Here is a 24172-nt window from a genome sequence, read left to right on the forward strand (position 1 = left end):
ATTAGACGCCTGAAGATGAGGACACACACGTAGACACACAATCTGACACATACAATTACGCACAGAGCCCAACACACACCCATAGCCACTTGACTGCTTTCATTGCACGGTGCCTTAACACCCTTCACGGTGTGCTAATGTGTGTCAGCCTCCCTCTCAACGAATGAATGACGTGATGATTCACCCCTGCCTTCAAAAGGACCCACAGAATGTATAGTCACCTAAATATAAATATTAATGTGTGTTTTTTTGTGCTTACATGGGCCTTTTCAAGTAGAAAAGAAAAAAATAAGATTTGGACATTCACGGCCTTTGTACTTGCTGAGTCAGTCAATAAATCTGCTGATGTGCTAGAGTTCAAATACCTCTCAAAGTCAATGTTGGGGCACTTTTTAAGCACCGGTGAACTCATTGGATAAAAACAAATATGATAGAATGATGCAAAAACTGTAAAAATAAATGCAAAAATGTTGAGTTCAACAACCGAAGGTTTGAGTTTCATAAAGGTATGTATGTATAATGGATCATTAAATGTTGCTGTATGGTGCCGTGCAACTGAAAACAAGTGTGAAAATGCACAAGGATGAATGCAAACTACAGACACTCAAATTGACCAAAATGCATGTTACTTGTCATTGTTTTGCCCAGCATTTTTTAGGTTTTTGGGTACCGATAGCAGCAAGATGGCGGACTAAAATGTTAGCTCCCTGTAAGTGAGACTCGTGTTATGTAAAATAAATACTAATTTATGTATCAACGGGTATCTTTAAAAAATACATGTTTGTATGATAGTTCATTTATTTTTGGCCTATTTTTAAATCAATATTGTTTTTCCTTTAAAAATGAAACTTTGTTTTCTACTGCTAAGAGTGAATACAAATTACACAAAGTCCCTTTAATAATTCAAATAAGTGTACACTTTTAAAACAACATTTTGCTTGTGGATTCAACAGTAGTAAATATTTCAAAGAAAATGATAATAAGACGGAAATTAAATCATTTATTTTGTCACCGTATTCATTTCATTTATTTTCCATTGCAAATAACTTTTTAAAGTAGGGGTCTCTAAAATAGTGCCTGTGGGCACCAGGTAGCTCCTTAAGAACACCTGAGTAGCCCACTGACCAATTCTGAAAAAAAAAAGCTCACCAGTGATTGTAATTTTCTAGGACAATTGTTTTCTATCTGGAATTATGTTTTAGTCGCTGACTGAGCCAGTTTCAACCCGATTGCTATTAATGACATAATAATATGATAGTAGCAACATAGTATTAACATAACTTTCCGCTTTTCAATAAAACAAAAGTAGCTCTCAGCTTCCACACAGTTGATGACCCCTGTTTTAAAGCATTCTAGTTTACATTAATCCGACCAGGAAGTCGTTTGCACTATTGCCCTTGAGATGTCCACAAAGGTCCGCAAACAGCCTTTAAGGACCTTTATGACGAGGAGTTAAGTGCTTCTCGTGGTTAACTTGAATGTTCCCACGGGGCTTAAAATCCAATTTACCAGCAATGCTTTTTACCACTCTCTTTATGTTAATCGTCAGCATTGCGTCCATGTATCCGCATGGCAGTTTAATAAAGCAGCGAGACGGACCACGAGATGTCCTGACATGGACTTTTCGCAGACGGTTGCCATTGGAAACCACTCTGAGAAAAGAAAGTGTTGGAAGGTTTAAAAAGCACCGTGGGGGCCCTAGATCATTAGCGACCAAGGTATTTACAACCTCGTCTTCAGCTTCGCCGAGCTTTTAAGTTCACATCAGACGCGGCAAAGAGTTGACCTAACACTGTTTGAGAAACAGAGTCGACTTTTGAATCGGTTCTGAAAATATCACGGCAGATACGACGGCAGGGCTGCCACCGTGACCAAAGTCAGCCGCAGATGAAAACTTCTTGGAAAAAGGACTCGGTTCTGAGTAAGCGCGGCAGTTTGACGAGGGCGCAAATGATAGTTTGGGTTCGTGGCGGACAGACAAATGTTGCTCCTCCAAACCACACGGAGATTTGCTTCCTATTAGCGGACACAGAGTGCAAGGCGAGATGTTGGATTGGGGGCATTTTGGAATCTGCTGCGGTTTGGCACAAGGAGGGAAGAAAAGTGAGGAAGGCAGCAAAAAGCAAAGAGGAAAAATGACATCGTAGATATTAGATAGGAGGAGTGAATGGACCAGGAAAAGGAGGTAGGGAAGTACAATGATATAAGACTGGAAAGTGTGTGATAGAGGGGTGAGCATAGCAAACAAAACAAAAATCAAAACAATGTAACACCCAAGAATATAGGAACTGAATATTGGAACATATAAAATAATGGAGGAGAATAGGATGTTTTGATGAATTGTAGAGAGTGAAATGTAATTAAAAGGGACAATGTGTAATATATGGCCACTGGATGTCACTGTATTGTGTAGTCCAATGGAAACAAGTGCTAAAAAGAACAATACATATTACAAACAAGGGCACCTCATATATATATATATATATATATATATATATATATATATATATATATATATATATATATATATATATATCTTATCTCATCTCATTAGCTGCACCGCTTATCCTCAGTAGGGTCGCGGGGGTGCTGGAGCCCATCCCAGCAATCTGCAGCACTGTGGATGAGTGGTTAGCGCGTCGAAATCGAAAAACATATGGCTCAAACATTGGGCAAAAAGGTAAATAAGTGAGAAGAAAGGAAAACAGCGGCACGGCGACGCAGTGGTTAGCGCGTGTGCGGCACAGTTCTGAGGTCATGAGATCAAACCTCCTGTATGGAGTTTGCATGTTCTCCCCGTGCTTGCATGGGTTTCCTCCGGACACTCTGGTTCCCTCCCACATTCCAAAAACATGCATGTTAAGTTATTTGGCTGGTCTAAATTGTCCCTCGGTGTGAATGAGAGAGCCAATTGTCTGTCCCTGTGTGCTCTGCAACTGGCTGGCAACCAGTTCAGGGTTTTCCCTGCCAACTGCCTGAAGATAGCTAGGATGGGCTCCAGCACTCCTGCGACCCTATTGAGGAAAAGTGGTGCAGATAATGGATGGATGGATGGATGGATGGAAAGGAAAACAGGATATCAATAAAGTAGGGATGGATGAACTGAGGTAGCAAGGAAAAGACCAATATCAAAGTAAGAGGAAAGTAAGTAATGATGGCAAAGAAAGTATTCAAGAAGAAAGACAAGGAAGGAAACAACATTCAGAAAATGTGCATTTCATATTTGCCTGTACAGTTGATGAAAAAAGGAACTTTTCACACTTGTTCCCATCATTTTCTCTTCCTAACTACCTTTAGAGAGTAAGGATGAGATGGATTGTGAAAAAAAAATCAAAATCCTTCTCAAAAACTGTGAATATTATCTTGTGATTTAAACAATCTGATCATTTCTAAATTGACTAACAAATAACTACTAAAGTAATACATGATAATGAGTTAACATGATTGATAAAGAGAGCATCCAAAGTTATTTTGGGGACCTCCAAGTGTTTTGCTACAAGTCATCCCTTTATTTCTTTTCGGATGCTTTCTTCATTCTGTGATGTCATGTTTGCTGCGACATGCTTGAAAAGATAAAAAAATAATGGGAACAATGAACAAAACAAATACATTTTGAAGTAACCAACTAATGTTAAATGTGAATTGTATGAACTTGGTTCTAGTAGGCTTTCCCTGACATTTCTATTCGCCTTCGCCAACACTGATAGTTTGGACCCTTTGGCAACTCCTCAACTTTTGACTGAGGAGGGCAGTGGCAGCTTAACCCGAGGCCAACTCCATTGACATCCACCCCCGTGCCCTCCAGCTCCCCCGGAGCCGCAACACCTTGACGACTTTGACACTCGCCCTCCAGCCTGCCGAAAAAAACGGTGCGAGTGAAAAACGGCGCCGTCCAAACCAAAACGACCGGTCGGCGGAAATCTGACAACAATCCCGCGTTGTTACGCCGATATGTCTGACCGCAACACCGTTTATACGTGAGGGGGTCAAGGTTTTAGATATGCAAATATGGACAGGAATGCTGGAAGCAAATTAGAAATAAGGAAAATTATTTACTGTTAGCTGACATCCTTGAGAATATATGCTCAATGTATGCATGCGCATGCATATGCACATTCGCCAGTCATTGTTAAGTAATGGCGAGATGAAACATCTAGCTGACCCAGGATCATTTAGACTGCATGGATAGAACAACTGATTTAAAACGACAACGCTATTCATCTGTCTGTCCGTTCGCCCGTTCTTCCGTCCGTACGTACATCCTTCCATCAATGCGTCCGTGCGTTCTTCCGTCAGTCGGTCTGAGTGTTCTTCTGTCCCTACGTTGTATAAATACATCTATCTATCCATCCATTTATCCATCTATCGACCTACCTATCTGACTATTCGCCTATCCACCTAACTAGCTATCAAACATCCATCACACCAACCATCATACCATCCATTTATTCATCCGTCATCTTGTTTATTGTTCAAAATGAGAAAACAAAAAATATTACAATTTGCAGATCTGCAATGACAATCCAAACAACCATATTTCCAGAACGAGTGAAATTATTTTGTGGAAAATAAAATTGCACAACATAAGTGCTCGTTGTTATTGTTTTTCTGTTCCTTTATCGCACGATCAGGTTTTCTGATACAAAACTGTATTCATGACATTAATCCACTTAGATTCTCCCCGACATACACACTTTTCATAGAACCTGTTAGAGTGTATCACCTCAATATTATCAAGTACAACTGTATCCAAGATGGATGGCATCTTGAAACATTCAAAGAAGCAAATGATAAAAAAGATCAAGCTAAAAATGAGTTCCACGGAAAAAAAGGTTGACTGAATGACATGTTTATTGGCCGATTAGAATGATTTAGGGGGTTTACTGAACATTTCTTTAAAGAGACAGTGTGAGATATTAAGTGCTCCTCGTGGTAAAAAGTGACAAACCATGTCCTTTTAACATTGAATGCTGCTTGCCTCTATCTGGAGAATGCTGCTGATCTTCCATCAGTTGCCAAACGTGTCCCTCATACAGAGATAGCAGCTGTGCAAGGGAGCACCAAAATATTTCAAGGGACGTGATAATGTTACAAAAACAGAATACTGATCAGCACATCTGGATCCCAACTCTTCATTCTAACGGCCCATTTTAGTACCTTGGCTGGAAGGTTTGATTATATTAAAAAAGCATCTGTTCCCCTTCTTGATGTCACAAGTAGATAGAGTTTACATGAAATGTATGATTTTGAATTAGCTGATGCAGGCAAATGTATGAAAGTTAGCTGTCAAACTGTAACATCCTTTTCAGCCAAGAGGGCGTGCTGTTGCAGTGTGTCTCAACCTTTTTAAGCCAAGGCTCACTTTATTTCATTAAAAACATATTCTCGCGGCACACCATCGCAAAATGAATTACTGTTTCAAGCTTAAATTGATCATGTTGCATAAATTGATGGTATACAGTTTTCTATTCATTTGTGTTCACTATGCCTAATAAGACACTGAACCCCTAATACCCCCAATAAGCAGGTTGGTGCCTTACATGGCTGCACGGCCGCTATTGGGAAATGTGAAGCACAAAATAAAGCACTTTGGGAAGTCTTGACTTGAAAAGCGCTATATAAATGCAGAACATTTCATTTCATTTCATAATTGTGTTTGATAATGTTGCTGTCATTTTGGATTCAACTGTATGAATATGTTCAATCTGTTTTTTTTAAGTTTTGCAATTAAAAAATCTGTAAAATTACAAAAATAAAAGTGAAAGTGATCAAAAAATGAATTAATAGAGAACAAAAAAAAACTCATTTTTTCAGTAAAATAAGACAATGTTTACGTGACTTATTTTGTTATTTTTGTAGTGCAATGATTTTGCTGTAATTTGTGATTTTAAAACACAACATCAATTTTTTTTAACTTTTACAATATTTTTATCTTGTTTTACTAGGATAAAAGATCCTTAAAATGAGCATACACTATCTCCTACTGGAACAAATAATATTTTACTATTTTCTAACGTTTTCATTTTTTGTTGTTGAATTAGAGAATCATTATTATCATGCACACTATTTTTACTCTATTTAATTTTATTTTACTGTATTTATTTATTTTCGATCTTAAACAGCCGCATGAAACAAAATATGGTATTTGATATATTTCCCTGTACATAAGGGGCACAACTAAACCAACCAACCAACTAACAACATAATGAACGGATAAAAAATATATAAAATAAAAAATAGTAGCCTGCTGCTACCATAAACGTTTAGTGTATTCCAAGTTTTTCTAAAATACAATGAATCAAATAAAACCATCAAAAATATGAGCAATAGTCTAAATTTACTTCATTTAATTAAAGTGTTTTCTGCAGTGAAATCTTAATAGACAGCTTATTTTTGAAAAAAATAAGCTTTTTAATGTATTTGTATGTACTATATTTGTATGTACTATATATTTGAATGTACTATATTTGTATGTACTATATTTGTATGTACTATATTTGTATGTACTATATATATATATATATATATATATATATATATATATATATATATATATATATATATATATATATATATATATATATATATATATATATATATATATATATATATATATATATGTGTGTGTGTGTATATGTCATGCGGGTAAACAAAAATAAAGTTGAAAAATTTCTTGCAGCACACTCGACAAGCTCACTGGTTGAAAAAAACCCAATGCATTAACAGAGGGGTGGGCAAACTATGGCTGGGGGGCAGTATGTGGCCTGTCAGTCTTCCTTATCTGGCCTGCCCAACAAAAATCAAATGGGGAAAAAAAATAATAATACAATTGTGGCTCTGGCGCTGCTCTTGTCTCCAGTATCCCATGGTTTTTCCTCATGTATTGCCGAGGTATCGGATTCAAGACTCTATTGGCAGATACAAAATAAAAAATCCAATCAATCATTTTTTTTTTGCTGTTGGCCAAGCTCATTTCCAGATTTTTTCTATCTAATGCGGCCCAAGACTACACGTTTTTCAACACAGCAATATGGTAACGTAATTTGCCTGAAGGCTCACAACACAATACCCTAAACCCTCCAAAAGCCAGGCAAGGCAAATGAGCGCAACTCATCTTAGGCGGTGATTTCAAATCAAACGTAAACTTGAGTGAAAAGCAACGGGAGTAGGGCGTATTAATAATTTCGAGTTAATAGGGCAGAAAATCGATGCGCGACTGTGCGTTTGGGTGACAAACTGGCTCAAAGTCACCTTGCACGTCGCGCCACGCAACTCTTGGCTTATGAATTATGACAGTTGCCGCTCGGCTAAAGCTACTCGGCTAAGCGCGCACGCGCACAAACACGAGCATAGTTGTACATCATCTCTCCCTGGCGCACGAGGGGGAAAGTGATCATAAATTATGTAGCCCGAGTTCTTTCCCTTTTTAGGCCCTGAGTCTTTGAGAGCGTGCGCTACTTCGGCCAAGCGCCATGTCGCTTCTTCCTCCATCAATCATTGTGTCACTTCGCCGGTGCACGTCGAACAAATCCACAGTGAGGCGGAGAGGAAATGAGGATGGCTGTCGTGCAGCCTGTCACGACGTTGACTATAAACTCACCTTTACTGACAAAGAATAGGGATACTATTACAGGCTTACATTACAGGGGTGTTACAGTCAAAATGGAAGGGCAAAATAAAACAATTGAGCAACAAGGTGACGGCCGGATGATGTTGACACAATTTGAAATGATGCATATAGTAGAGTGAACTTAATTGAACCTTCTGAAACTGTATTCCAATATGCTTAAAAAGTCACGGGTTATCCACCGTTTTTGGCTGAAAGCTACTTTTATGTTTCTGATTAGCGCCAAAGGGCTTCTGGTTTGGTATGCATTTCTCAAATAATGGTATTATGTATGTTAGCAGTCTATCTGCCCCCTCTAACTTTTTTTTACTCTGCTTTGTTTTTTTTTTTTGTTTTAAAATGTATTATTGTTACAATAACATTACTATGTTCTTATTGAGTCATTAAGATGCTAGTACTAGGTTGTAATTATTAGAGGTTATAATAGACTCACCCAACCACTAAACATTAGGCCAGTTAGAAATAAAATTTCCAAGAAAATCACAATGAACCATGTATCACCATGTAAAACCAGCCCGTGAGCTACTCAGATTGGTTTAAGTGGCTACCTGGTGCCCGCGGGCACCACTTTGGAGACAAATATTGCAATATAAATCTTCTAGCTCAGTCAGTGAGCTTTAATTTTCAATAGGCACAAGAAACACATTTGTTTGACATAATAACACCCAATATTTGATCATTAAATGAAATAAGCCAATATGATGGATTATTTCATATGGAACGCCATACACTTGGAGCATGTCAAAAAAACAAGCAAGTCTCTAGGTCATTTCTATCGAAAGCTTCATAATTGTGCAAACCAAATGCTTCCTCTAGCTGCTAGAGGACAGTAAAGGATATACTCTCAGCTTTGGTAGGCCCAAGATATGAGTTCGATTTGATGTAATCTAATCATATTGCCTATACAACGCTAAATATTTTATTTTGTATTCAATTTTATCAACTTCAAACCTGTATGACAATTAAGGCAAACAACATATTTTCTTTTTAAAGCATGGTTAGTTGGTTCAGTTGTAACACTGCAATAACCGTTAAAAGACTTGTTGAAAACCATTTTTTTCCCCATTATTCTGAATATGTTATGCTTAGAAAATATACTTTGTTATCCATGATTATTATGATGATGTAGGGTAGGCTAATAGAGTAGGGTGAAAGATAAAGCACAATACTGAAAAACTGTGGTAAGCTAAATTTTAAGTAACATTCTTCTACTTTGAACAGAAAGTCCGGATTCGTCCCCAGAGCTAAAAAAGGAGTTTGACATCACTGCAATACATAATACAGGGACATCTAGTGGTCAAATATTACACAGTGTCCCTTAGAGCAGCTTTTGGCGACAGCAAATCTCAATCTCCAAATCTCCAAGTCATACACTTATGACCTATCTTAGCAGCTAATTCCGTGTAGGTTTCGACTTGTATTCAAATCAGAACACTACTTTTATATATTTAAAAAAAAACAACAACACTTTTTTTCCACATGATTCATAACTATTTCTGACATATTTTATTTATCTTCTCTGTGGCTCACTTATCTGGTAAATAAAGAAACGTTGTTAACTATTTATTAAAACCCCCTACAAATTGATAAATAGTGGGACACAAAAAAGAATGTTAATGTAACTGGTCCTAATTTGTCATCATTTAGCAATAAACAGCCTCCTTAAAACAGATTTCAGGCACCTGCCTTCATCCAAGAACATTTACACGCAAATTAAAGATGCTTGTGAGACCAATGTAAGACCATTAAAACTAGAAAAAAAAAATCTTCTTTCATTATTCCTTTGTTGTCACTGACGACAGAGACAAATGGTAAGATATCTTGAAAGAACAATGTAGGAAAAAAAGTCATCTTATCCAACCATTTAGGACATTTGAATAATGATCAATTAATCATTTTTTTATTAAGACGACGAGGCGCTCTCCACTGCTCATTAACTACGCGCACACAAACACGCGTGCTCAACTATTGAGTCTATTGGAGCGTGTGCACGCATGTATTAAAACACTACACGTCTGGTTTGTGCCATTGGCCTCATTGGCATGCGCCGTGCGGGCTCCTCGAGCGCTAGCTGTCCGGCCCCGCGTCCGACTCATTAGTGCGCTCGTTAGTCCAGTTATGTTAAATCGAAATTACCATTCATCATCACACGGGGAGCCATCACTTACGGGCCCTGCTAACTGCATTAAGCCCAGATGGGGCGTGCAAGGACCCTCGCCGCAGAATTGCTAATCCCCAGTTAGCTGTCGCTAACGGCTTTTAGCCTGGGTTACCACCTCATCGATTGGTGGTCATTAGCTTTGAAAACTTTGCGCGTGTGTGTGCTTCTTCTTTTAAACACTAGCCGAACCAGATTTGTTGCTCTCTGAACCCTAAGACTAATTTCTTTAAAAAAAAAAAAAAAGTAGCTTTAATTTTGGCGCAAATATAAAAATATTCTGGTCTTTGTCCAACAAGAAAATGCGGTAGAACAGGGGTGTCAAACTCATTTTCACTGAGGGCCATAAAAGTGTAATGCTTACATGCCATTGTTTTGACATTAAACACCGGTATATCTTATTGCGCACTCTATATTTATGGTCCAGGGTTCGTACACCTCTTTTGATGACAAATTCAGGCACTTTTTAAGGACTTTCAAAGCCACTTTTTCAATGTATCCTGTACCATTAAAAGAAGAGATCCGGTTTTAATCATGTAGTTTGCCGAACCACAAATATATCTGTGCATTGCTTATGCAATTTTTAATGTTGCATGTGCATTAATCATGGCATATGATTTTTAGACCTTGGGTAAATCACAAATATATATATTTGTGGATCATAACAAAATGCATGTAAATATTTTGAGACAAAGCTTTCCATATACAGGTGGTGAGTAAAATGAAGGTAATACCTAGATGCAGGAAGTTCTTCCCATTAAAATGTACCGCTGGGAAACGCTAATTAATTTTTTACCTGACCCATAATGGATGATGCCATACAAACTAATCCCAGTTGCCGGTAATTACGAGGGAATACATGCAATGGCAAACAGAAGCCACCAAAGAGCAGTGTCTCTGTCATCTTTGAGCAGAGTTAGTGAGAAACATGGCAAACATTCCAAGCATTCGCAAGCACTTCCTTCCAATTTCAAGCACTTTTCAATCCTTGAAAACACAACATTAAAATTCAAGCATTTTCAAGGATTTCAACCACCCCTGCAAACCTTAATAATTAGTCTACATGATATGAAAGACATAAAAAAATGTAATTATTTAAAACCGGAAGTGGAGTGGTTTACTTACGTCTTGCTTCAACATAAAGCAGCTATAGACTAAAATACTAGTCTTGAGTCAATTGGTTATTTCAATTTGACAAAGTTGTTTTAAACACAATGTAATTGAATCACATGTAAAATTAAAGTAACTACTCCTATGTGTAAAATAACTTTGAATATAATATTTGTTCAAGTCACAAAAATTACAGTTGTATTGAAAAAATGTAGCAACAAATATAAAACATGCTATGAAGTAAATATATCTAAAAAAACAAACCTTCTTAGACATTTTTTTGGGATCACTTATTTCTCAATTTGACTTTGTGGTGTAGTGGCACTGAGCCATTGATTCGAGGGGGATTGTAGTTGATCAGCATTGTGGAAGATGTAGTCTTTAGTGGAAACATTTTAACCTCTAGAGGGGCACATAAATTTATGTGGCGGACCATATTTGTCACGCGGCCCATGGGTTTGACAAACATGCCATAAAAAGAAGACAAGGCTAGCTTTTGACATAGAACAAAAATGCTAGTTTTGAAAAACTATCCGCATACAATACTAGTGTTCGGCAAATGAGGAAAACATGTTTCCAACCTTGAAGTAGACGAGGCCAACTTTTGGCGTAGAAAATAATGCTAGTTTTGGTCATAACAACAGCGCGCACTGCTATTTCTTGGGCATAGGGAGAAAATTAGAGATTTCAGTCTTGAAGTATAGGAGAAGATTAGGCTAGTTCTCACATAAATCACAACAGAGGTTTTTAAGACAACACTATTTTTTTCTTGGCCTTAAAATACAATGTTTGATTTATGATTGAAAGAACATTACACCAATTTTGGGCACATAAAAAGACAATGCTAGCTGACAAGACAATAGTAGCTTTCTGTGCAAGTGAATACAATTCTAATTATGTGTGTAGTCACTGCTTTATTTTGAAGTTGAAGAAGGAAACATTTACCTTTGAGACACTACTATATTTTGATTAAGAAGAAAATAAGGGTATTTATTAAAATACCCTCCCCCAAATTGCAGATTTCACATTCAACACGATCACTCCGTCAACATAAATTTGACTGTTTCAGCCTTCCTCAATATTGAATAAAACGAATCACGCCTTAAAACATTTTAGTCAAAGATTTCCAAAGCATTTTGTGCCCGTGCCCGAAAAACATTGTAGATTGCGATTGGTTATGTCGTACTTGGAAGCGCTTATTTCCGCCATGTTGGCTTGCTGGGCACGCGCAATGGAGCGTGTAATGACGGCAAAACATGGAAAGACAAACAGTTGCACATCAAACACTTCCAACTGCAAGCGCTGATGCGACACTAGAATGAGCAACAAGTCCAACTAACAACACCAAATGTTGCATTTAGTGCAGAGCTTACCACAAATGAAGGAAGCTATACTATAAATTATGAGACTTGTGTTCATTTATTTCTATAACAAAAAACATGTAAGGCCATTCCAGTTGAAGTTTGCAGTCAAACTTCATTCAAAACAAATAATAAACATATTTGTATGTATAATTGTGTTTCAATAAAGTAGCTTTCGCTTCATCAGGACGTTAATGATTAGCATTGGTGGGAAAATGTTCTAAACTTTTGACAAATATGTTGTTTTGAATTGCACACACTATCACAACACGAGGGTAGCATGGAGTAGAAACTGGTGGCATTTTGTTAGCATACAAGTGAAACCCATTCCTGTTATTAAAATTTGAGAGATAAGTAGGGTTTCAACATGAATTTGTGTGACACTTCAATTACACTTAATTTTCTTGTATATTACCCATTATACACACTTTTTCAAGACTTAATTTATTAGCTGAGTTTACATTTGTACTTTTAGCATTGTCAGTTGAGCATCGTGCTAAACATATTGCACATTTCTATTAAGAGGCTAACGATCACTAACAGTGTTCCCTCTAATTTTCCACGGGTCTGAGCGTTCACACACAGTCGGTGAGCAACCCTTGAAACAACAGTGAGCAACAGCAATCCCAAGTTTGGCAACTAAGTCATTATCAAACATGTCCAAAACTTGACATCAAGTTACATTTTGCTGAGTTTCCGGCAATGCAAAACATGTTTTCACTTTTGAATGAAATCACTAATGTATTATTGCAAAGGTTTTACGGCCTACAAACGTCATTTGTTTTTACAACAATTCTTTCACAAGATTTGTTTTTTTCCCCTGGTATCTTTTGACACATAATACTAACATTTTTGGGGGCTTATTTAGTCGGTTTCAAGATACAGAACTGTATTTAATCACATTTTTTAGCGGAAGTACAATGTTGGCAACAAGATTGACTTGTATAATTGGAAATTATCTGAATGCGACACAATCTTTTTCTTCTTTTTCCATATTTTTTTTCTATTTCCTTTTAATTCCCTTAAAAAAATCTCACTGTGTTTATCTTTTACTTGCTGTTACTTTTTTTCTTTTTGTTATCTATTTCCCTTTTTTCCTTTGCTTCTTTCTTTTCTTTTTTTCTGGCTTTTTTTTCCCCTGAATTTTTTCTTCTTGTTTCTCTTCCTTGTGTTTCTTTTTTCTCAGCTTTTCACTACTTTTTCATTTTGGTATTTTTTTTTTTTGTTCTATTCCCACCTTCCTTTAAGTCATGTTGTGCACAGTTTTACATAAGATTTGGTCGTGTAGGGATTAAAAAAGCAAAAAGAACCTGAAGAGCCGTTTGGGACCCGAAATAACCGGTTCTCTTTAGTGAGCCGAGCCGAAGAAGCCGGTTCTCGAAAAACTCTACTGACTTTACTTTTCAACTTCGTTCGACATTGTCTTCGAAATACCGCATTTAGAAAACAGCGTCAGGGAAACCCGTGTATTTTTACCTTCATGTACTGTAAATTGACTTAATTCGCTTCTTAATTAGCAATTTCGAGCCCTGATTTTTGTGCGCTGGCTAAATTTTCTTGTGCGCTGAGAATGTGCAGGCAGTGCGCGATTGCGCATGCGCGCAGCTTAGAGGGAACGTTGATCACCAATAATGGCATGAGTCTGAGACATAAGTAAGGTTTCAACATTCATTTGCGCTACATTGTACTTATTTTTTCCCATTTTCTTGATATAAAGGGGATATTTTTAGTATAGGCATTTTAGTTAACAACTAATAAATTATTTCAGATTTAAGGATTATTATCGAATTGACAAAAACACATTTTCTTTAAAGGTCCAGTGTGTTATATTTGACAGCTAGATGGCACTGTGTTGACTGGTACAAGCGACTCGCCAGTTAAACATGGCAGAGCGTGACGGCAGGATGTCGGAAAAACATAACGCCGATCTAAAAGGGATTCCACAGTGAAAAAGAAACACACATTTCTCGACCTATGATTTTTTTAGTTTATGTATTTTTTGGGCTAATGTTCCAATAAATGTTTTTTATTATTTACTGGAGGAATTCTTTTTACCTCTAGGAGGCACTAAATATGACACATTGTTCTTTTAGTTAAACAAAGTAATTAGTACACAAATATTTTAGAAAAATATTGAAATTGCAGTGTAGAGCCTGGTTTTTGCTTTTAAAAATAAAATAAACAACTACTTACTATTTTATTTAGAATGCTTCCTAAAGAACTATTCTTTAATGTTGTTAGCAGCGTACTCTTCAATATTGTTCCAAAAATATTGAACTGTAGTCTTTCATATTTGGATTAATTTCCACAATTTAGCCAGTTGTTTTTGTAGAATATCTTGAATTTGAATCTCTGAACCAGCTAGGGAGAATGACTTCTGCATTTTCTCTTTTTAATTTTGTTCTCCCGAATAAATCATTTTGATCAAAACCCAACAAAAAGGATCCTGACTGGAGCCTGGTAATCATTGAACTCCTTGGCCAAAACGCTTCATCGTGCCTGGCAGCTTTTTGCCGATAAGGACGCAAACAATCCGACAATTAATTCCACAAACTGACTCTACCGCCCACAAATTGGCTGCGTTTAATCATCGGGCAGACCACCAAGAGTCATGGGCGGATGTAAATTTCCTTTTTTAATTTTTCAATGTGGCAGCGACAGAGTTGATCTTCATCACTGAGGCGGATATGAACAAAAACGGGGTGAAAATGTGACTTCCTCGGTAACAGGGGTCAAACATGCTAATTGCATCGTTCTTGCCTGGTCTGAATTGATTGCAATGCGTTATATATATATATATATATATATATATATATATATATATATATATATATATATATATATATATATATATATATATATATATATATATATATATATATATATATATATATATATGTATACAGTGCATCCGGAAAGTATTCACAGCGCTTCACTTTTTCCACATTTTGTTATGTTACAGCCTCATTCCAAATTGTATTAATTTAATCTCTTATCTCAAAATTCTACACAAAATATTCCATTATGACAATGTGAAAAAGTTTTTTTTTCACTTTTTTTGATATTATTAAAAATAGAAAACTAAGAAATCACATTTACATAAGTATTCACAGCCTTTGCCATGAAGCTCAAAATTGAGCTCAGGTGCATCTTTTTTCCACTGATCATCCTTGAGATCTCTCTACAGCTTAATTGGAGTCCACCTGCAGTAAATTCAGTTGATTGGACATGATTTGGAAAGGCACACACCTGTCTATATAAGGTCCCACAGTTGAGTGTGTATGTCAGAGCACAAACACCAAGCATGAACTCAAAAGAACTGTCTGTAGACCTGCGAGACAAGATTGTCTTGAGGCACAAATCTGGGGAAGGATACAGAAAAAATTCTGCTGCTTTGAAGGTCCCAATGGGCACAGTGGCCTCCATTATTCGTAAATGGAAGACATTTGGAACCACCAGGACTCTTCCTAGAGCTGGCCGGCCTTCTAAACTGAGCGATCGGGGAAGAAGGGCCTTAGTCAGGGAGGTGACCAAGAACCCAATGGTCACTCTGTCAGAGCTCCAGAGTTCCTCTGTGGAGAGAGGAGAGCCTTCCAGAAGGACAACCATCTCTGCAGCAATCCACACATCAAGCCTGTATGGTAGAGTGGCCAGACAAAAGCCACTCCTTAGTAAAAGGATCATGGAAGCCCGTCTGGAACTTGCCAAAAAGCACCTGAATGACTCTCAGACCATGAGAAACAAAATGCTCTGGTCTGATGAGACAAAGATTGAACTCTTTGGTGTGAATGCCAGGCGCCATGTTTGGAGGAAACCAGGCACCGCTCATCACCAGGCCAATACCATCCCTTCGGTGAAGCATGGTGGTGGCAGCATCATGCTGTGGGGATGTTTTCGGCAGCAGGAACTGGCAGACTAGTCAGGATGGAAGGAAAAATGAATGCAGCAATATCCTGGATGAAAACCTGCTCCAGAGCGCTCTTGACCTCAGGCTGGGGCGAAGGTTAATTTTTCAGCAGGACAACGACCTAAAGCACACAGCCAAGATCTCAAAAGATTGGCTTCAGAACCACTCCGTGAATGTCCTGGAGTGGCCCAGCCAGAGTCCAGACTTGAATCCGATCGAACATCTCTGGAGAGATCTGAAAATGGCTGTGCACAAACGTGTCCCATCCAACCTGGTTGAGCTTGAGACTTATTGCAAAGAAGAATGGGCAAAACTGCCTAAAGATAGATGTGCTAAACTTGAGGGATCATATTCAAAAAGACTTGAGGCTGTATTTGCTGCTAAAGGTGGATCAAAAAAGTATTAAGCAAAGGCTGTGAATACTTATGTAAATGTGATTTCTTAGTTTTCCATTTTTAATAAATTCAAAAAAAGTAAAAAAAAAAAAACGTTTTCACATTGTCATAATGGAGTATTTTATGTAGAATTTTGAGATAAGAGATTAAATTAATACAATTTGGAATGAGGCTGTAACGTAACAAAATGTGGAAAAAGTGAAGCACTGTGAATACTTTCCGGATGCACTGTATATACTATTATTTGACTTATTTAGAACTATTGCCATTTGATCCACAATCCCCATGACTGTCTTCATCTCCATCCTCATCCTCACATGCTCCTGCTAAAAGCAAGCTTATGATTTATTCAGCCTCACGCTGGCTATGATTTTGCCCATTTCTTGTCCCCAAAACCATTTTGTGGGAGAAAAACCTCAAATGTATCATGTACTTTGCAAGTAAAAAGTAAAGCAGGTGGATAGTAAACACAGCAAAGGCGCTAACTGGTTTCTGCAGTTGATGTGCATAGTAACAAGATTGGACTTTGCAGAGTCCATTTGACAACTACAAATTGAAATGAAAAGATGCCGGAGAACACAAGAAAGATGAAACAATGACAAAAACCGAGTCGATGGACATTAGCAGCGATCAAAAAGAAGAAAAGCTAAGATTGCAAAGCATCTGCAAAGGGGAGGCGGACAATCGCAGGGAGGGAGAAGGCAGGGCCGCATTCATTATTAATGGAACAAATGTCTGACTGACTGACTCAATTTGGGGCTTGGCTCCTTCCACACCAGCGAGGTGTCACATCGACTTAACACAGACAGCGGAGATGAAAGCCTTACCTCACTCTTGTTCCTGCTTTGCAATCTCATTTTTAATTACTTTCTCCGATACGGTAGAAACATAGCCGGGGTGACATACTCCTTGCCCAATAGTGAGCCCACAGTCGCTCTATTTACAGTCATAAGTCCATCTTTTCAAGATTTTCAAAACGGACAATAAAGGGTTTTTTTTTTTTTGTAACAGGGACTCCTTTGTCTTAATGCTCAGTGTAAACTTAACCAAATGGCTACCATTCATGGAGTGGTGTTCAAAAATGTAAAGCAACAAATGTAATAACCCAAACAAGACAGCAGAAAAACAATATACCGTATTTTCATGACTAAAAGGCACACATAAGAGTTTACGATTTTCTTCAAATTGTGGGGCCCTATTGTGTATTGCACCCTGTGTTTGATGTAAGCAGCAGGCGTAGCTGAGAACACGATGAGGCTGCCGTTTACACTGCAAAGTTTAAAGCTGAATTCCGATGTTTTTGTGGGATTGTCACATTTCTAGCTATATGTGATTAAAGGCGTCTCCTGTGACCTTTGTCATCTCTTGTTTGATTGCCATCATATCCCGAATGTGCCACATACGACACGGTAACGTCACACGCAATGCATTGTTAGTGGAAGTGCTCAAATGTCCGTCATTTTAATGTTAAGGGTACCCGGACAGACCAAAAGCCCTGTGCAAGGCTTGGAAGAAAATGAAAGGAAAAATAATGCAGTTTCGTCACTCTGAGTCTACGTAGTTAAAATCATGTTTCGTTTTTGGTTACACTACACAAAACAGCGACATCTGGACAAATAATACACACTATTACTTTGTTTAATTTAACGCTATATTTTTTCTATGCTTCTACAAATACAATTGTTTCTATTTTAAAATGAGTTGTGGAGTGAGTGGATGGATGGATTTTTGGGGGAAGAGGTTTTAGGGCAAGTTGGGGGGGTAAATCAGAAAATGACCTTTTTTGTATTATTGTTAAAGCTGAAGGGCATGTGAGAAAAGAATAAAAAATATTAACATATTTGAAAAATCAATTGTTGGTGTTTTTTTTTATCAATGGCAGGGTTCCATCTTAAGCCCCTATTACTTCTGGTAGCATTATTATATATCATTACAAAATTCAATTCTTTTTATATAATGCAAACTCATCAGCTTGAATTATTTTTCACACCGTCGACCACTTGGGCTGGACTGTTTGCATGCTTCTAGATACGACTTTATTAAAATGTCACAGAGGCGTGAAGGAAGTGCGCCTCCCATCCTGCTGTCTGTTGTATTTACGGTGCCTCGTAAATCCTGCTGGCAACCCCGTTATGAATCGCTAATGTCCAGCATCATCCGCCGTCATGGCTCTCCTTCGGGATCGAGCGAGAAACGTTAAAAGACAAGGCTATGGGGACTTTTCCAAAGCGTTCGGGCTCGGTTTTCAGCTAGCTTCTATCAAGCCTTTTGCACTAGAAACCTTGGTTCTCTTTGAGGATTCATGTGAGCACATTAGGTGGCTCCCGCTGCACCATTAACGGCACCAAGGCGACCAATGGCGACTGACGGCGACCATTAACGCAGCGTTGTCTAGTGGAGTCACAACGTGATTATTCATCAAATGCGGTTTGAGGTTGACCATTCAGACATAGCTTTATCATATACAATTTTAAAAACTATTTGTGACAAAATATGACAAAGTGTGGTATAAATAGTGATTGACCAAAGGATCATTGAACTAGATTGAATTAACAAATACGGACATACATGCTTTTAGTACTGTTAGAATAAAGGTCTTCCTATTTAGCAAATACATAATTTACCATATTTTAGAATGATAAGTTACGTCTAAAATCCCCAAATTTGCTAGAAAAAGTGCACCTTATAATCCGCTGCGCCTTATATAACAGAAAACAGGGTGGATACAACTGGAAATCCCTAGTTACAATTAAATGATACTGCATACGGTAACTGTTCAACCTTTTAGAAACATAAAGAATGGTTGTTGAGTGCTCTCTTGTGGTTAACATGTTAATTGCTTGTTGCTTAAAGGAAACAAAAGAGCAGCACAGAACTTCGAAGGCAGCTCAGAAGCCAACTTTTGAACAATTTAAAATTCGTTTGTTGTTACTTTGCATAATAAATTGTCCATAATTATAAACATAATAGTGATAACTGGAATTTTTGTTTATGGTAATGATTTGTAGATTATTACGTACTCTTGTTCAAATTCATGTTAAATGATACTGGAGACAAATAACGTGTTCTTCAGGTGCCCTCTTGTGGTTAACATGTTATATTTATTTTTATTTTTTTAATTTTTGCTAACATTTTATTGGTGAAACCAGATGTCTTAATATTGATTTATGTTCTATGACATGAATCATTTTAATTCAAATGCATTTATTTTATATGCAGATCTTGCTCCTAATTTAGTTTTGACTCTATGCACCTTTTATTCCAGTGCAGGTATACATTTAAAAAGACCATTTTTAAGGGGGGTACACCTTATAATGTGTAAAATACAGTGTTTTTTTTTAAAAGCATGGACAGAAAAATTCCAAGTTTGATTTAGTGTCACTATGCCAACACATACTTTTAGCACATAGCATCTATTAGCCGGGGTACTATTCCTTGATGTTAGCGAACGCAACAAACTAGATGACATTGATGTCTATTAGATTCCACGCCCAAAAGTTAGTCAGCTAATGCTAGTTAACATGGATCTTTCTTTTTGCGATTTCTTTTCTTATGAAATGTTGATTTTATCATTTTAGTTTTAGTAACAAAACTAGTAACTTTTAACGATACCCACAAAGCGTTCAATACTGTATGAAGTTTCAAATATCCAAAATTAAGTGTTTTTGTAAAAATACAATTTGTGACCGATGCTAATATCCTCAATACTTTTATTTTTGATTTATTCCTAAAACCTCTTGAGAACACGACATTCTGTTTTTGTAAAAAAACCTAATAAAACAAATGAAAAGGTATAACAATTTTCGGTTATGAAAATGATCATTTACCCTTGATTGAACTGATTTAGTTGTTGCACCTTTATAATCTATCTATGATCAAAAATATTTTAGGTCCATTTCATTCATATTGAAAATGAATGTTATCTATTTATTGTTTAGCAATGATCAATTATAATATGTAATGATATAAAGTAGAGGTTAAACTTACCCCTCCCCTAGGACAATCAAGAACTACCATTTCCACACAATATTGCCTTTATTACTTAATTTTCTCCTAAGCTTTTCACTTACATGATTTTGCCAAAGACAAAATTATAAAATCAATTAGAATTCATTAGAACTAATGAACAATGTTTGACCTTGGCCATCTCGAGCACTTCATTCTGAGCATGTTCCTAGAGCTGTATCTTCTTTTATTTTATATTTTTACTATACTTTTTGCTCCCCCTCCCACGCATGTCCTGACATCCTCTCCTCCTCCGCATCCTTTACTCGTTATTTACAAGTTTTATCGGCAGTGGCGCGCTGGCATTCTAACTTTTGCTGCTGCGCGGCAACGCACTGCCAACAACGCCTGCAGACAAAAGAGCTGCTGCTTGCGCCACACACACAAACAATTTGACACATAATAATGATAATCGTGCAGTATGATTTAAAGTGTAAGGGGAAACGTTGATGAAGGGTCATTTTGCAAGAACACCAGTATGTAACACCAAGCAGAGGATTGATTAATACAGTGTTTTTCAATCTTAGGCAGAGTGCTGCAGGAAATTGCCAAGTGTTACCTTTGCAAAAAAAAGCATGCCATTTTTCAGGATCTTTGCTCTCGTGCAGTAATCAGCAGAGTAACTGTAACATTCAACAATATCAGTAGGTGGCGGCAGATTTTTCTTTTCTTTTCTTATACAAAGTCAGTGCTCATGAGCTACAGCAGGGTTCTCAATCTCAATTTACTTCGGGGTCCATTAGAGCTTGGAAAAAACATTCCGCCCCTCTCAAATATTTGTTACTTATTATTTCTTTTTTTTTTTTTTGCCACAATCTAAAAATGAAAAACATTAATAATTAGTATGAAAATCAATCAGTCAGTAATACATTAAACCAGAGTTCTGCACTTGAATTAAATGTCCAGAGGTTGGGCCCTCAAACTATCATCCCGGGGGCTGCAATTGGTCCTCGGTCTGTGAATTTGAGATCTGTGGTACAGGTAGTTGCAGAAAAATCTACTGAATAACTTATTTTGTCGGAAAAAGTTATTTAAGGTATCACTGCAATACGTAATGAAATAAATCTCACACATTATTTCACGGATTTTAATAATAATTTATCATTTCTATATACAAGTAAATTAAAATGGTTTCCATTTAGTTAAAACATTATACTAATAATGGTTACTTTTTGCTCATTTTAAGTACTAGATTTCACCATTCAAATGGTCTGCATTTATATAAAGCTTTTCAATTGCAGACCTCCTAGAGTGCTTTACAATGTGCTTCACCCTTATCCATTCACGCACACACTCACACACTAATAGCGGCATCTGTCATGCAAGGCACCTACCTGCTTATTGAGAGCATTAGGAGTTCAGTGTCTTGCCCAATTATACTTCAACATTTAGCTAGGAGGAGCCGGGAATCAAACCTGTGACCTCTACCCTCTGACCTACTATGGCCCCAAGCAGGATTCAAGAATAGTGAAACCATGAAATATACTAAAGACAGGCTAAGATAAAGTTAATGGCAAAATTATTATCTAAAATGAATGTTTTGGCTGAACTATGTCCCATAATGCTCCATTCAAATGTTGTACATGGGACCATGATTAGAAATAGTGTGACAATTTTCTTAGGTCATCTATAATCCTAGTCTATTGATTAGGATTCGTGATGTTGTCCACCATGATCTGGGTTCGACTCCTGTTGCATCTATTGCTAAGCAAATGTAATCAGTGATACTTTTTTTTTGGGTGGTCAGTGATACGTAATACTTCTTTAAAACATCTGGGTTACATGCTCCGGAAATATTAATTTTGGGTAAAAAAAAAAAAAATGCGTGTAACATGAATAAATCTGGTATAAGCAAAAATTGTGCGGCCCAATATGGTCTGCTGACCACTAATCTACAGGTGGTCTTGTGGTTATTATTCGGCACTCTCACCACCGGGACCCAGGTTCGAATCCCATTGCATCCAATGTTATACGATTGTGCTTTGCAATATTTTTCAACTGATCAATCATTGCACAAATATGGTGATAAACTACCTCGTGTAAACACATATCCATCTTTTTTAGCTCAGACACAAAAACATATGGTACTTGTTCGATGCTGTTATAGCCGTCAAAAATCTGTCAAGCTGTGAATGAGTTCATGAAGTGAGGATGACAATGAAGACGGGATGAACGAAAAGACCTGTAGAATGGAGAAAATGTAGAAAGATTGTTTCTTGACTTACAGAATCTCCAGATCGCGCAGTGCACGGAAAGCCCCATCTTCAATGCAGCTGATGTGGTTGCTGTCCAGTTGCCTACACAAACACACACAAACACACAAAAACGAGAGTTAGGGTCCGCTCAGCAGACGTGGGGAGGGGGAGGGACTTCCTAAAAAAAAGGCGTGAATGAGTGTATAAGGAGGAGGTGGAGGAGAGGTGATACCTCAATAGTGAGCTGAAAGTAGAACCCGAGTGCACACACCCACAGCGGAGGGGACGGCCGCCTTCACCTCAGCACCGAGATGTGTGAGCCGCCCAGAGTAAGGGGAGCGAAAAGGAGAGCAAGGAAGGAGAAAGCCAAGTGGCCGAAAAGCTTAGGCGGCATCAGCCTATCACCTGCCGCCTTGCTCCCCCGCCAGATGGGAGTGGGGGAGGAGAGAGAGAGGGTAGACGCCCATAGAGAACAAGCGAGAGGAAGTACCTACCCTTCTTGCTATGGGTGGGCGATACTGGGAATTTTGGTATCGATTTTAATACCAGGGTAGTAACAATTCATACCGATTCGATGGATGTCATGATCATTGAATAATTGAACCCTTTCCCCTTTAGTTAGTTAATATTTTAATAAACACACCACACATATTTTAGGCATTAAAATGTTTTTAATTTTCATTTGTTGCTAAATGTTTCTCTCGAAAGAGAAGATCAGGTGCTAGGGCTGGGTAAGAATCTAAATGGGATTTTTCAGACTAGTATTGGGTCTAGTCATGTTTATTTGAATAGCCCTTAATCACAAAGAGTCTCATAGGGATGCATTGCAATTCAAATTTTGGGGGTTTTTAAAAGGAAAGTACAATTTTTGAGCTACTTTTTTATTTCATTTTTTGGATTAAACATTGGATGCATGACCTACCAGTAGATACACTCTTCCAAGAGTGGGGTCGAAAATTAGTGGGGAAAATATAAAAATACTAATAGTATCATGTCATGTTTTCTGAGGAATACCTAAAATATGACAAGATTACAACTTGTTTTATTTTCAAAGATTTTGAAGAATGGGGTCATTTTTGTTCCCATGTATGTGTCCAAGGGTAAAACTAATGACATGCTCTAACCCAGACCTGGGCACTCCGGTCCTGGAGGGCCGTATGTTCTGCATGATTTTTGAGGTTTCTCTGATCCAATACAGGTGATTCCAATCACCAGTATCGTTAACGAGCACTTGCTAGCTTGCTAATGAGGTTATAATTTGTATCACCTGAGTTAAAGAAGAGCAAACTTCAAAATCTGGCAGGACGTATGGCCCTCCAGGACCGGAGTGCCCAGGTCTGCTCTAACCCGATTGCGAGCTGTCAGACTGTTGAGAAGCAAAGACGTGTCTGTATAATATCATCAGTCCCTGGTC

The 24172-nt window shown here is 37.6% G+C and overlaps 1 protein-coding gene across 3 annotated transcripts in view; it reads right to left on the reverse strand.

The window, feature by feature from the left end:
• The window catches only part of slit3 (slit homolog 3 (Drosophila)), a 354995-nt gene that overhangs the window by 134657 nt on the left and 196166 nt on the right, over positions 1 to 24172 (reverse strand). For 2 of the 3 annotated variants that reach the window (XM_088344825.1, XM_088344827.1), the window contains one exon: positions 22789 to 22860. In XM_088344825.1, coding sequence (XP_088200951.1) covers positions 22789 to 22860 — 72 coding nt within the window. Of the gene's footprint in view, positions 1 to 22788; positions 22861 to 22990; positions 23085 to 24172 lie in introns of those variants that run through there. The other variant, XM_088344826.1, reaches the window with a different exon arrangement.

The sequence above is a fragment of the Urocampus carinirostris genome, chromosome 9 (genome assembly GCF_059441175.1).
Source record: "Urocampus carinirostris isolate Australia breed hairy pipefish chromosome 9, RoL_Ucar_1.0, whole genome shotgun sequence".
In the NCBI taxonomy this organism is placed as follows: Eukaryota; Metazoa; Chordata; class Actinopteri; order Syngnathiformes; family Syngnathidae; genus Urocampus; species Urocampus carinirostris.